The sequence below is a fragment of the Leguminivora glycinivorella genome, chromosome 1 (genome assembly GCF_023078275.1).
Source record: "Leguminivora glycinivorella isolate SPB_JAAS2020 chromosome 1, LegGlyc_1.1, whole genome shotgun sequence".
Classification (NCBI taxonomy): domain Eukaryota; kingdom Metazoa; phylum Arthropoda; class Insecta; order Lepidoptera; family Tortricidae; genus Leguminivora; species Leguminivora glycinivorella.
The window spans coordinates 16,621,075-16,635,403 of record NC_062971.1 but is presented as its reverse complement, the minus strand read 5'-3'; the positions used below and the strand labels follow the sequence as shown (position 1 = coordinate 16,635,403).

The window sequence follows — 14,329 nt, the reverse complement described above, 5'->3', positions numbered from 1 at the left end:
GTCTGTGTTGCCCTTCTGTGAAATTCTTCAATATGCAGATGACCTTGTACTTTATGCGTCGGCAAAATCTGAAGATACAGCTTCTTCAAGACTGAATATGGGCCTTAGCTACTTAAAAGATTGGCTGGAAGAGCATGGCCTGTCTCTGTCACCTTCTAAGAGCTGTGTAGTGACCTTCAGTCGCAGAAGGGCAATGCCCATTGTGGATGTCCGTTATGGTGATGAAGTCATTCCCAACTATGAGTCAACCAAATTCCTAGGCATCATCTTGGACCGCAAAATGTCAGGAGAACCACACCTTAAACATATAAGAGACAAATGTGAGAAAGGGGTGAACGTTTTGCGAGCACTATCAGGAGTTTGGTGGGGTTCTCATCCTTATTGCCAAAAACTGCTCTACAATGCAATAATACGCAGCCACATGGACTACGGCTCATTCATTCTAGAACCATGTAACAAGAAACCCCTGGAAAAGTTAGACCTCATACAGGCTAAATGCCTAAGAATCATACTTGGTGCTATGAAGTCAACTGCAAAGAACGCCATGCAGGTGGAATGTGTCGAGCCTCCACTTGCACTTCGTAGACAGTATCTTGCCGATAGGTTCCTCATAAAGGCTCTCTCCAACTCCAATCACCTGCTGATCCCACGCTTGCGGTCTCTTGCTTTAACGGTCACTGAAAACCCATATTGGATGCATAAGCCATTCCCTAACATCATAATAAGTTTTTCTAAATTAAATAATTTAAACCCTTTTATAATGTACAGCTCAGGAACAAACCCCATGTATGAATCAAAATTTGAAACTTTAATTTTCTCCCCTCATATCATTTTGGATCTGGGAATATACAAGGATGACCCAGGAGCGCAGAGTAAATTCAACAACCTCTTAAAAAAATGGCCAGGATACTTACCAGTGTTTACTGACGCTTCCAAAATAGATTCCGCAAATTGTGTTGGATCAGCAGTAGTGATTCCCAAATATAACATTGTCTTAATGTTCAAGTGCCCTCCACAGTCCTCGATATTTACAGGTGAAGCTGTTGCTATCTTAGAGGCTGTAGCATATGCTGACTCCCATAATATACAAAAAGTGATCATTTTCTCTGATAGCAGGAGTTGCCTTCAAGCTATTATGGGCAATCAGTTCAAAATGAAGACAAAGTACCCATTGATTCTGCAAATAAAGGCTTTGTTAAGAAAATGTGACACAAAGGGATTAAAAATTACTCTTGCATGGATACCCAGCCATTGTGGTATTGACGGTAATGAATCTGCAGACTCATGGGCAAAGAAAGCTATTGAGTTGGGATCACCAGGCTACAACAGTATATATAGTTCTGACCTTCTTAGCAATGCTCAAACTGATTTAGTCACCACATGGCAAAACCGTTGGAATTCTTCCAGACTGGTAGTAGGAAAACATTATGGGCGCATTCAACAGAAGATTACTCGTAAGCCATGGTTTTTCAGATTTCGTACTCAGCCAAAATGGGTTACCTCAACAATATGTCGGTTACGCCTAGGACCAGTTTGTACGCCTGTGTTCCTTGCTAAGATACATGTCCGGGATACTTCATTGTGCGAATGTGGGTTGGACGAAGGCACGGTAGATCACATTTTCTTTTCTTGTTCGAGATTCAATTACTCTTTGTATGACGTTTTACCTGTTACTATTCCGCGTCCTGTTAATTTCAATACACTTCTCGCTCTTATGGATCCTCCCTTAACGGCAATTCTAATTAAGTATATACACGTACATAACATAAAACTGTAAACTTCAGTCTTAGTCATTGTTAAAAATATCATATATAATATATATTTCTATGTTTTTTCTTCCTCTATTTCATCCGCTATGTTGCTTGCTTTAACAAACTGTCATCCGCTTCCCGCTCTTTTTCACTAATGTTGGTACAGTGTCATATGTGTTATGTAATATGTTTTGTTTTTGTCTGTGTCGTCCATAACGTTGTTTTTTTTTCGTTTTAGGTTCCCAACCTATCCTTCCAAAAACATTATCAAAATTTCACCGAACACTCTCGTTAAAAAAAAAAAAAAAAAGTCAAAAGTCTTCACCTCGACATTGGCAGAATTCACCCCGCTTAAATTAGCGAGGAGTAAAAGCCATGGAAAAAAAAAAAAAAAAAAAAAAAAAACCTCTTTAAAACTAGCCATATGTGCGAGTGGGACACCAGCCCAAACAATGCCCTCCAGTGTGGACCGTTTTTCGCTAGCCTGATACGAACGCCTTTCTCACTTAGTGATAAGGTTTAATTTAGTATGGCAAAAAATGTGAGTGCGCTGTCCCTATTAAAAATCCCTCCCTTTATCAAAATGACAGTGACACTGACACTTCACTTGACAGTAGTACGCCATTTTCGCGCCATGTCCGTGTGTTGATTTTTGCCTATCGAGATTATTGTGAGGCCAAAGAAAACCCCGATATTATATTCCCATTTTGCAGAGGATAATAATTTGTTTGTGTTAAATGTAGCTCTTCAAGTGATTTACATAATGAACGATCTCCAGTATCTCATCGATAGACAATTTGGCATATGTACGTTTTGTTCAGATCGTTTTAATAACAGGCACTATTTTGCAACGTTTTCTTATTCATGTTAACGTTATAGGCAGCCGCTACAACTACGACAACGTGCTCAAGCGACTGGTGGTGAACGGCGCGGAGTGTTTTTACGGGCTGCAGCCTTCGAGCGTGGTTCCCGCAGCTTCACTCGATCAGCAGGACCCTCCGATTTTTGCATGCCGATTCTCAGAAGCTGCCGGCTATGAAAATATTTTAGCCTTAGCTAATGAAGACGGAAAAGTGGCTATTCAGGTATTATTTTTGAAAATATTTGAGCATAGATAGAGATTCATACTGATTTATTATTATTATTGTTTGTTATAGTGGGCCTTTGTGTGTCGCGTCGACCAAGAGAGATCTATTGTGACGGCCCTTTGTGGTTAGATATCCTTACTTATGCCCGTTGAATCCAGGAAATTCCAGATTCTTTGGGCTGTAAGGTCTTGTACCTCATAGGGTTGCAGTACCTGCCGCCCTAAGTAGATACTTCTCTTTGACATTAGTGGACCGCAGGAACAAAGGATGTGCATTGCAGTCTCCTCCGTTTCCTGGCAGAACCTGCATGTCGCCTCTTGTTTCAACCCCAATTGGAACATGTGTTTGTTCAGCTTGCAGTGTCCAGTCAATTGATATTCTGGATACTGTGCAGATTTTGTGTCTTTTGAGCCCTATGAGCTCTTTAGCATATCTGCTGTTGAACGGTTTTATTAGGGCTTTCGAGTGTTCTTGTCCTCTCACGAACTTCCACCCATCGATTGCCCTTCTTTTTTCCAGGTTATTTAGCAGAGAATATGCTTCTCGTTTTGTGATTCCACAAAACGGTTCGGGGCCGATCAGGGGTGTGTCTGCACCCTTTCTAGCAAGTTCGTCTGCTTCGTTGTTTCCGGTAATGTCGGAGTGCCCTGGTACCCATCTAAGTGTGACTTTGTTGGAGTTGGCCAGTGCGTTTAGGTTTGTTTTACAGTTCTGGACTAGCTTTGAGTTGGACTCTAGAGAATCTAGTGCCAGCAGAGCAGCTTGGCTGTCTGAGTTGATGTAGATATGTTGGTGTCTTAGGTTTCTATCCAGGTTAATCTCCACGCATCTGTTAATGGCGAAGACTTCTGCCTGGAAGATTGAGGCCTGTCTGCCCATGCTGACGCTGGCCCTGAGTTTGGGTCTCACCATAGATCCCACATCCTACATCATTTCCTTTTTTGGAACCATCCGTGTACCATATGTGGCTTCCCTCTTCGACGTACATTTGGTCGTTAGTCCATTTGTCTCGAGGAGGTATTTCCACCGTGTACAGTTTGGTAAAGTTGCACTCTGTGTATGTGTCATCGGTGGGCATGCTAAGTGTTTTATTTGCAAATACCCAGGCCTTGAGTTTGGCTAGTGCTTGGGAGCGCCATTTTGGCCTATTTAGAGTGCATATCCTGTAGACACACTGCTTGGACTCCTTTTGCACTTGCAGGGGAGTGGTAAAATGTCAAGCAGTGCATCGAGGGCCGCCCCCGGTGTCGAGGAGAAGGCACCTGTTGCTGTAATGCAAGCAGTGCGTTGCAGGCTGTTTAAAGCTTGTATTGCTGTCGTTTGGTTGGTTTTGTCCCACCATACTGCGGAGGCGTAGGTGATTATGGGCCTCACTACCGCTGTATATAACCACATAGCAATGTTGGGTCTTAAGCCCCATCTTGCTCCTGCCATTCGACAGCATGACCACAGGGCCATCTTTGCTTTTTGAGTGATGTTTCTCAGGTGAGGGTTCCAAGTCAGCTTTTGGTCGAAAGTGACCCCTAGATACTTGACCTCGACCGAGAATGGTATTATTTGTCCATTCAGTTTTGGTTCTTTTAGTTTTCCGAGGTCCCGTTTCCTTGTAAATGGAACGATTACTGTCTTGCTCGGATTAATGGACAAATCATTTTCTTTACACCATTTGATTATTGTGTTAAGAGCTCCTTGCATTAGATTTGATAATGTAGATAGACAGGGGCCTTTTATAATTATCACAAGGTCGTCGGCGTATCCTTGTGTGTCATAATGTTGGCCTGACAGTATTGCAAGAAGTTGGTCCACTGCTAGGGTCCATAGTAACGGAGACAAGACGCCTCCTTGCGGGCACCCTTTAGTGGTATGAAACTCATGCTCTACCGGGTTTAACGTCAAAATCAATCAATCAATCAAAATATTCTTTATTCAAATAGGCTTACAATAAGCACTTTTAAATTGTCAACAGTGTACAATATTCATCTTATTCTAAATATCAGAGCAATTTATTGGTGCAATAAACAATATTGTTTTAAAACTACATTGATTTAATAAAATGATATCAATCTAAATTGTATAAAAAAATACTAGTATAAAAACTTCTAGAATAAATTCTAAATGTCAAAAAAATTGTGTAAAAATACATTGAATTATCAATATCATCATTAATAAGCTATATAATTAATGGTTTTCAGCAATACTTGTATCCCACAGTGTTTCATCATTCATGTAGTCTTGTGTGCTATAGTAGGCTTTAGAGATCAGTATACGCTTTACATAATGTTTAAATCGATTAAAAGACAGTTCAGTGATGGCATTAGGAAGTTTGTTATAAAATCTTACACAATTACCCATGAATGATTTTTTAATTTTATGGAGCCGAGTGAAGGGCACTGCAAGCTTATGCTTATTTCTAGTGTTTATATTATGTACATCACAGTTTTTCTTAAATTTACAAATGTTTTTATGTACATATATAATATTCTCATAAATATATTGACAATGCACTGTCATTATATTAATGTCCTTAAACTTATCTCTAAGTGAGTCTCTATGGTTCATTTTGTATATTGCTCGAATAGCCCTCTTCTGCAGAACAAATATGGTATTTATCTCTGAAGCACTGCCCCATAGTAAAATACCATATGACATAATGCTGTGAAAGTAACTAAAATAAACTAATCGAGCTGTTTCCACGTCTGTTAACTGACGGATCTTGCTCACTGCAAATGCTGCAGAGCTCAGTCTATTCGAGAGGGTAGCAATATGGGGACCCCACTGAAGTTTAGAATCTAAAGTTATGCCAAGAAAAACTGTACTATCTACCAGTTCCAATTCCTCATCCTTCACAACGACACTTGCTTGTTCATTTTTAGCATTACTCGTTACAAACTTAATACATTTAGTCTTTTTCTCATTTAACAATAAGTTATTAACACTAAACCAATTAACTACTTCGGAAATAGCATTGTTTACATTTTCACAAGTTTGTTGCTGACGTTTGACTTTGAAAATAAGGGAAGTATCATCTGCAAACAATACTATATCATGGTGGGTCTTTACAAGATATGGCAGGTCATTAATGTAGATAAGGAACAGGAAAGGCCCCAATATTGATCCCTGCGGTACACCCATAGAGACTAGTGACCCCGGTGAGCGCTGTCCATTCACGTCGACCCTTTGTATTCTATCGTGTAAGTAAGATTTGACTAAATTCAGTGCCGATCCTCTCACTCCATAGTAGTGCAATTTCCTGATCAGTGTTTCATGACAGACGCAATCGAAAGCCTTAGATAAATCACAGAAGATACCCAAGGCATCCTGTGACTCCTCCCAGGCATCGAAAATCTGTTTGATTAGCTCAACACCAGCGTCGGTTGTTGAGCGACCCCGTGTAAAACCAAATTGTTTATTGTGCATTAGATTATTGATGTTAAAATGTTGCAATAGCTGAAATAACACTAACTTTTCAAAAATTTTGCTGAATGTCGGTAACACTGATATCGGTCTAAAATTAGTGGGGTCGGATGTGCTACCAGATTTAAATAATGGAATGACTTTACTGTGTTTCATAAGATCAGGAAACTCACCACAATCAACACTGTTATTAAAGATAACTACCAAGTCAGGCGCTACAATTTCTATTAAAGATTTAACACCATGGACAGAGACTCCCCAGAGGTCACAAGTTTTTTTAACATTAATTGATTGAAATGCCTTAATTATATCTGAGGTACTAACATGTTCAAATACAAGGTCTCTACTACATTCTGTGACATTATCTTCTAACAATGTAACGGCAGATGCAGGTGATGAATTTAAGTGCCTAGTTGTGGAAACTGGTATATCAGTGAAGAACTTTTCAAATTCTGTTGCTACTTCTAAATTGGAATCTACAATTTTGCCATCAATTTTTAATTTCAGTTCATTTGTTCTTTGCTTTGATCGACCAGTCTCCACGTTAATTACTTTCCACGTTGCTTTAATTATATCGGAACTACTTTTAATTTTCTTGCTTAAATAATTACGTTTAGCGGTATGACAATCTAATTTAAACTGTTTCGAAAATTGTTTGACATGTTCTTTAAATTCATCACTCGTATTAAACCGCCGTTCCTCATACAAGGCATACAATGCACGTCTTCGTTGATGTAACTCTGCAGTTGCCCACTCACTAAAAACTGATGCATCACTAACCGTGACCGTTTTTGTTGTAAATATCGTATTATAATTTTCCATATATGTGTGAAAGAATGAATTATACATATCATTAGGACTCATGTTTGGAGACAGAACGGGTAGCGCCTGAACTAAACTCTGTTTCATTCTTTCCACGCGGTCCGAGGTTACTGGTACAAAAGTTATCTGTTTTTTCAAGGTATTTTTCCTAGCAGCTTCAAATACCATTAATTGACCTAAATGGTCGGACTCTAAATTGCTGATTACATTTTTTGTAATAGGAAAAATATCTGTGAAAATATTATCTATACAGGTTGCACTAGTAGCAGTCACTCTAGTAGGCTCCATAAAAATGTGGTTCAGATTACATGATTTGAAAAAATTCAACAGCCTACAACTTAATGTCGAATTTTCTAAAATATTTACATTAAAGTCGCCGCAAATAAGTAATTTCTTGCTGGAAGGCGATATTTTCAGTAGCACAGATTCCATTATGCTTTCAAATAATTCAAAATTACTTAATGGCGGCCTATACACGCACACAACAATAAATTGCTCCAATTCTACTGCACTTAGTTCTATAGTCCGTTCAACAGACATGGACACAATATCCTTGCGTTCCTTAAATTTTAACTGATTATTTATTATAATTAACGACCCACCATGTATGGAACTATGCCTGGTGAACGAACTTCCTTCGTCAGAGTTGCTACCCTGTTTGAGAGCATGCTGTGAACCCATCTGGTGGTGGTTTCGTCTACACCCTTTGATTTCATACCATTAAGTATGGTTTCTGTGGGCGTGTTGTCGAAAGCACCTTCTACATCAAGGAACGCACATAGAGCGGTTTGCTTGTCCTCTAGGGTTGACTGCACCTTGTCTACCAGGTCGAGTAGGGCAGTCTCCGTGGATTTTCCCTTTTGGTAAGCATGTTGGTTAACACTCAGCGGTCTATCCGCCAGGTATGCCGTCCTAATGTGCTGATCAATGATTCTTTCCATCGTTTTAAGTAGGAACGATGTTAGACTGATCGGTCTGAAGGATTTGGGCTGTGAGTAGTCCTTTTTCCCTGCTTTTGGTATAAAAAGTACCTTGACCTTAGTCCATTGATCTGGTATTATTCCCATTGCAAAACTTGCTCTGAATATTCTGGCCAGATGCGGGAGGAGGAGTTCTTGTCCTTGCTGCAGTAGCGCTGGGAACTGTGTATTTGAATATTCCTTTGGGCGCATAATAGCTTGTTACTGGTTCGGGGAAGTGTGTGGTTCATCCATTCCTGTTCGTAAATGTGACTGGTTTCCTAAGAAGACCGAGATATGTTGTGGATTTGTTATATTCAGTCAGACTTCCTTTTTGCTTTATTCAGTCATACCATACCTTTTCCATTCCTCTGGCGTGGTAGAGTGATTGAATATGCGACGTGTAGATCTACGGAGGTTTTCTAGTTTTTTGTTCCACCACGTCGTTTTCCTGTTGCAGGTTGACTCCTTCACCGGGCAGTTTAGTTCGTAGGCCCTAATCATGCCTTTTGAGATTTGGTTGACCGCCATGTTGAGAGAGTCTGGTGTTTTGACATATTTTGAGACATCCTTTAGACTTGTTTCAAGGTCTGCCTTGTAGGCTTCCCATGAAGTGTCTTTTGGATTTCTTCGCATAAGTGGTACCGTGTCTATTGATCCTTTAACGCTGAACAAAATATGTCTGTGATCCGACATTGAGTTTTCGCTGCTGACGCGCCACTCGGCTAGGCAGTTTGCTGCCTTTTCAGTAGCGAAGGTAATATCTAATACTTCTTGTCTGGCCCTAGTTACAAAGGTTGGCGTGTTGCCATTATTTAACAAGTGCAGACAATTAGTAAAAATAAATTGGGATAGTAACTCACCTCTTTTGTTGATTCCTGTGCTCCCCCAGATGGTGTGGTGGGCGTTGGCATCACATCCCACAATGAGTTCCGCCTTTTGTGCCTGAGCGTACTCGAGCACTTTAGTCAGTTCTTCTGTGGGATCCTTCATACTGATTTACATAGTTTTATAATAAATACAAAATCTGTTTCATTTGCTTTAACGAAACTCGTTAACCGTTTGATTCGAAACGAATTCCAGAAATTTACTACTACAGTCTAGCTTGTATTTCTGATTCTGTAACATTCTGGATCACTTCAAGATTTTCGAATCAAAGTAAATATTAAATAAAAATATCAACATTTGGGACACAATTACTAAATTCAACAAAGAGGATAAACTTAATGTTCACATAACATACATACGTTTACCTAAGTACTCGTAAGAAGACCAGTTGACGACACATGACGTCACACACATACGTCACGGCTCCCCGCGCCGCGTACCTACATTAGACTGCACCTTACAGCTGAAGCGGCGACACATATTTGTATAGATTCTCAAAAATACCTAAACTACTTGTACCTATTTATTAAGTTAATTAAAAGAAGATAGTACCATCCTGGAGTTCTTCATTCTTCATAAGAAGAATATTGAGGAGTACATCAAACACTTAATTTGAAAAGCATGAACTGGAATACTTGTGCTTTGGTAATTTAGGCCAAAAAAATTACTTTTTCTTCTATTGTAACATCTCAATGGACTCTTAATGAACATTCACATTAAATCTGGATATACTAAACACATGAAAATATGACATGAGGTACCACGACCACATCTTCTGGAATTTTTCTCTGCACTATCCCTCCTTTTTCCGGAGCAATTTAATAGTTCTTGTATTAGTTGCCATGAGAGGTATGCTTTTCTTGATAAAATTGATGACTTCTCAGGTTGATTATAACATAGGTATATAAATATTCATTACCTCTTTGAGATGTTTAAACTTTGTTATGAAACAGATTACAAAAATTGAGTGTTATTTTTCCTTGATAATTGATAATTTTCCGATAATGCAGATACATCTCAAAGTGGCAAAATTACTGTCTTGTTTGAGACTTCACCCATTCTATCACTAACCTCTGACGTTTCAAGGACGGCATTGTCCCTGTCCCCGACATTGGTCTCGGAGCAGGCAGTTAGTGTTTAAAACATAGTAATACGCGATTAAGTCATGTTTGCAATTTAAAAAATTATATATTTATTCATGTTCCAGGATACATCAAAGATAAGCTTCACAGGAGCGCTAGAAAGCTTCCAGTGCCACAACAATGCGGTTTTTGACTTGGCCTGGGCGCCGCGTTCCCTCAGCTTTGTTACCGTCTCAGGTAAGATGTTAAAAATTAATAATAATTTTATTACATTCTTTCGTGTATGATATCTATTTCAGTTCAGCCAGGGTATAAAGTGTCAAAAATTAACTGCGCCGCGTGTAGCAATTATAAGCGATGTATTGTTGTGACCTGATCTGTAAACCACCCTTGCCTGTCATCTTATCGGTCTGTATGTCCATCCAATTATTATTTTTGATTATAAAACACTTAAAAACTAAGTAATACTTCATATGTCTAGAATGGAGAGCAGCAACATGCCGGATGTCAGACTGTAGTTAACAACTTATTTCTAGAAGATTGCTTGTAGAGAAGCAAACACTTGTCGAACTTTATACTTTCGTTAGTGGTAGTTTATGTATTTGCATATTTATTATTGCATAGGTAAGAATAACGATACTTAGCACTCATTGAATTATTTTTTCGTGGATTACCAAAGCAATATTTTTGTTTCCTTGTGCATGGATTTCCGAAAACGAACTGCTGATTCTATTAATTATTTAACAAGAAATAAGGTATGTTGATTGTTGATTAATCTATTGGATTCGTTCTATCTAGGGCTAGATCTATTTATTTGAGTAGTAGGATAGAGAGGCATATCTTTTTCCATGGTATTATTTGTATGTATGTAGGTAGTATTTGTATGATATGAGTGAGATTAATCCTTCGGTAAACTTACAGATGAGATCTGCCAATCAGCACCAATAACATAATTATTTTCTGCTTTCCAGGAGATCATACAGCCAGTTTATGGGATGTGGCAGAGAGCACTCCAAAGCGAGTCCTCGTATTTTCCAACCACACACGCTCAGTCAAGACAGCTGTTTTTCGTCCTAACGAGCCCTCGGTTTTTGCTACTGGGGCTCGAGATGGACACATCCTTGTTTGGGACGTGAGGTGTGGGCAACCTGCTGTCGTTGTCAAACCTGACAACTGCCTCATGAACTGCCACTCCTCATTCACACCGAAAACACCAGGGTCACATACTAAAAGACCACGACTTGATAACCACCGTTCCATCAGCATCACTGGTCTCGTATTTCAAGATGACACAACCCTGATATCTTGCGGGGAATGCGACGGTAACATAAAAGTGTGGGATTTAAGAAAGAATTATACTATTTATAAAAAAGAACCACTACCAAAACATTCTATACCATATTGTGGAAGTTCAACAAAGAATGGCTACACAAATCTTATCATTGACGATGCTAGGATGAGACTCTACGCCAGCTGCATGGACAATGTTATTTATTGCTTTAATATTTCAACTTATAATTCCTTGCCAGAGCAAAGATACGTCGGCCATGAAAATAGCACATTTTACATCAAAACCAGTCTTAGTCCCGACAGTATGTATTTAGTTTCTGGCAGTAGCGACAAGAATGCTTACATTTGGAACGTAAAATACTCGGAACCGGTTGTAAAGTTGGTCGGCCACTGGGCCGAGGTCACGTGCCCTGCGTGGTGTCAGAAGGGTGACATGAAGATCGTCACTTGCAGCGACGACGCACGACACAAAATCTGGAGAATAGGAAAAGAGTTTATATCGGATCATGAACGGAACATGGAGCTGAAGGGACATGCTGAAGCAGTTCCAAGGACTGACATAACCAGTCTACCAAAGTGGGGCACTCTGGACCGAACACCCAGCTCATTAAAGCGAAAATTGGTGACAACTCCGGGCTCATACAGCTCTAAACGCATGCGTTCGGATAGTACTTCAGTAAGGAAAACTAAGAGATGTTTAACAGATCTGATGAATGCTTCCAGAGAGACAGATGACGCCGAAATTCTGGTAAAGCGGCTAAAGCTGGATATGGTCCCTGAAGACGACGAACCGAAGTTGCTTCCTGCAGGCATTAAGCGGCATAGTGATGTGTTAGACAACACCAGTCCTGTTCACTTATCCTTTGATTCAGGTCAAATGTCTTCTCAATGGAATTATATTGCACCTAAAGCCGGCACTTCATTTATGACACCCACCAAAAACTATGAAAAGAAGGTATGCAGAAAACTATCTCCAAAATCACCTAAGACTGTCACGCCACCTTCAATGTCAAGTTGTTCTCCAGTAAGCATTTCTCCTACTAAACTTAGAATACTAAGTTTCAATACCCCCACTAAAAATTTACCTAATTTTGTGCTTGATGGAGAGGCCCCACATCTGAGACTGATGTCACCCGTCAAAAAAAAACAGGATACCACTAACTGGCTCACGCGTATTGTGCGAGAAAAAAAAGGAAAACATGGCAATCCCGAAGTAATTGAAAAAGACGTAGTAGCGCCGCTTAGTCCTAAAGAGAATATACCTGTTAGAAGGAATTCTGTAACCGAAAAAACACCGAAAACTGGCAAAAAGTCTAGAACGCTGCTGACGTACTTCTCAGTTGCCAACAAAAACAAATAAAACCATTACATATTGCACGGATGGGCTTCATTGCAGAGATGTTTGAATATCAGTGAAACAATAATTGTGTGTATATCTTGATCTAGCTAGACAATAAGAAAAGAGTGGGGTCCGACATTTTATAAAATTTTCATTTAAGTACTTTGCCTAAAACTTTGTTCTTGTGGAAAAAAATTCAACTATCCGAGCGGAGTAGTAAAAAAAATTACCATTGATAGCCGCCGATATTAGCCCTATTTTAGACGTCGTATATTGGTCTGTTCCTAGAAAAATAGTATAATTTAAGCGATAAAAATAGGAATTGAATTAATTTAAGTCTGTTATGGGCCAATTTTAATAAAAAATTTTAAAACTTAAACTACAAAATATAGAACCGTATTTAAGGTGGAGTTAAACACAAAATGCACATAATGTAACTTATGTATGACAGGTTTTGTAAGAATTTAACCTTACTAGGTGTTTTTCTGTGTTATTGTAATATTGATACAACATTCACCTACTAACTGATGATTGTGCATGTCTCTAGGACTTGGCCGAAAATAAAAGAATTCGAGTATCTGTCAAATCTCAGTGGACTTATCCTAATCAAATTAAATTTTGCCGTACATGCAGTTAAATGTTGGTCCGAATAGATGACTTAGGTATTTAAGAATTACATTAAAATAGGAAGTTCTGAGCCTCCTTTTATAAGAAATGTACTGATATTGTGATAAGCTTTATGAATGAGTGCTTTTAGTTGTAAGCAAACATTTTATCGAGTAACGAAATTTAATACATATTTAAGAGTTGTAATAAACTATTTTAGCGCATAGAATAATCTCTTCAGTTCGTAGTTGGCACATTCATACTGAAAAGAGCTCCGTATATGAAATATTTTAAATATCGTTTTGCATATAATTCTATAATGTGTACTTAATGATAATGATTCATGACAAATACTTAGAACGCACGTCTGCAAACCCTTCTACATGTGGTGTCTACCGCATTCACTAGATATGGACGTGCGGCGTAGCACTATGTGGATGATAAAATTAAATTTGAGCCGTCTACTTGTACTAAGTATCAGTGGCGGAGCGTCGATACAACTCGATTCCCAACGGGTTCCCTAAAATTCTCTAGTATCTGTTAGAAGTACATACAAAACAGATGCCAAAAACCCCTCCGGCTTTACCAACGAAAATTTTCACGCCCCGCCACTGCTAAGTATATAAAAAATGTAAATAACAGTAAAGTTGCATGCATGTATGTAGGTAACATATATCATTAATTTATTGAGAGATAATTTCTATGCACTAGAAAAGTTTATAATCGTGCCAATAGTTTAATAGTGTAACATTGGTCTACAAATCTTGTGCTACTTGGAATGAATTGAAACTTCAGAATATCAAGTCTATATTTATATTGACATGTTTATTGTATGTTTTAGTCACTATATACGGTATGTTTAATGTTAGTAATTCCATCTTGTTCATTTTTTACTATGCTACATACATTGAAATTTGAACGGATTGTCCCTTACCAAGTTGTTTTAATTAAAATTCCTAGGTGTACCTATCGTCAAACGCAAATATCACAATCAGTTTCGTTCCCGAGATACAGGTGTTGAAAATATCATGTCCTTGCTTTATCCCGGCATTCGCCACGTCTCATGGGAGCCTGGGAACCGCACTGAATA

General features: G+C 38.9%; 1 protein-coding gene across 1 annotated transcript; it reads left to right on the top strand.

The window, feature by feature from the left end:
• Positions 1 to 2,380: 2,380 nt before the first annotated feature.
• Positions 2,381 to 13,717, top strand: LOC125233007 (protein lethal(2)denticleless). The gene is made up of 4 exons (XM_048138875.1): positions 2,381 to 2,557; positions 2,631 to 2,836; positions 10,130 to 10,241; positions 10,976 to 13,717. The coding sequence occupies exons 1-4, from the start codon at positions 2,515 to 2,517 to the stop codon at positions 12,652 to 12,654; spliced, it is 2,040 nt and encodes a 679-aa protein (XP_047994832.1). The 5' UTR covers positions 2,381 to 2,514; the 3' UTR covers positions 12,655 to 13,717.
• Positions 13,718 to 14,329: the final 612 nt, after the last annotated feature.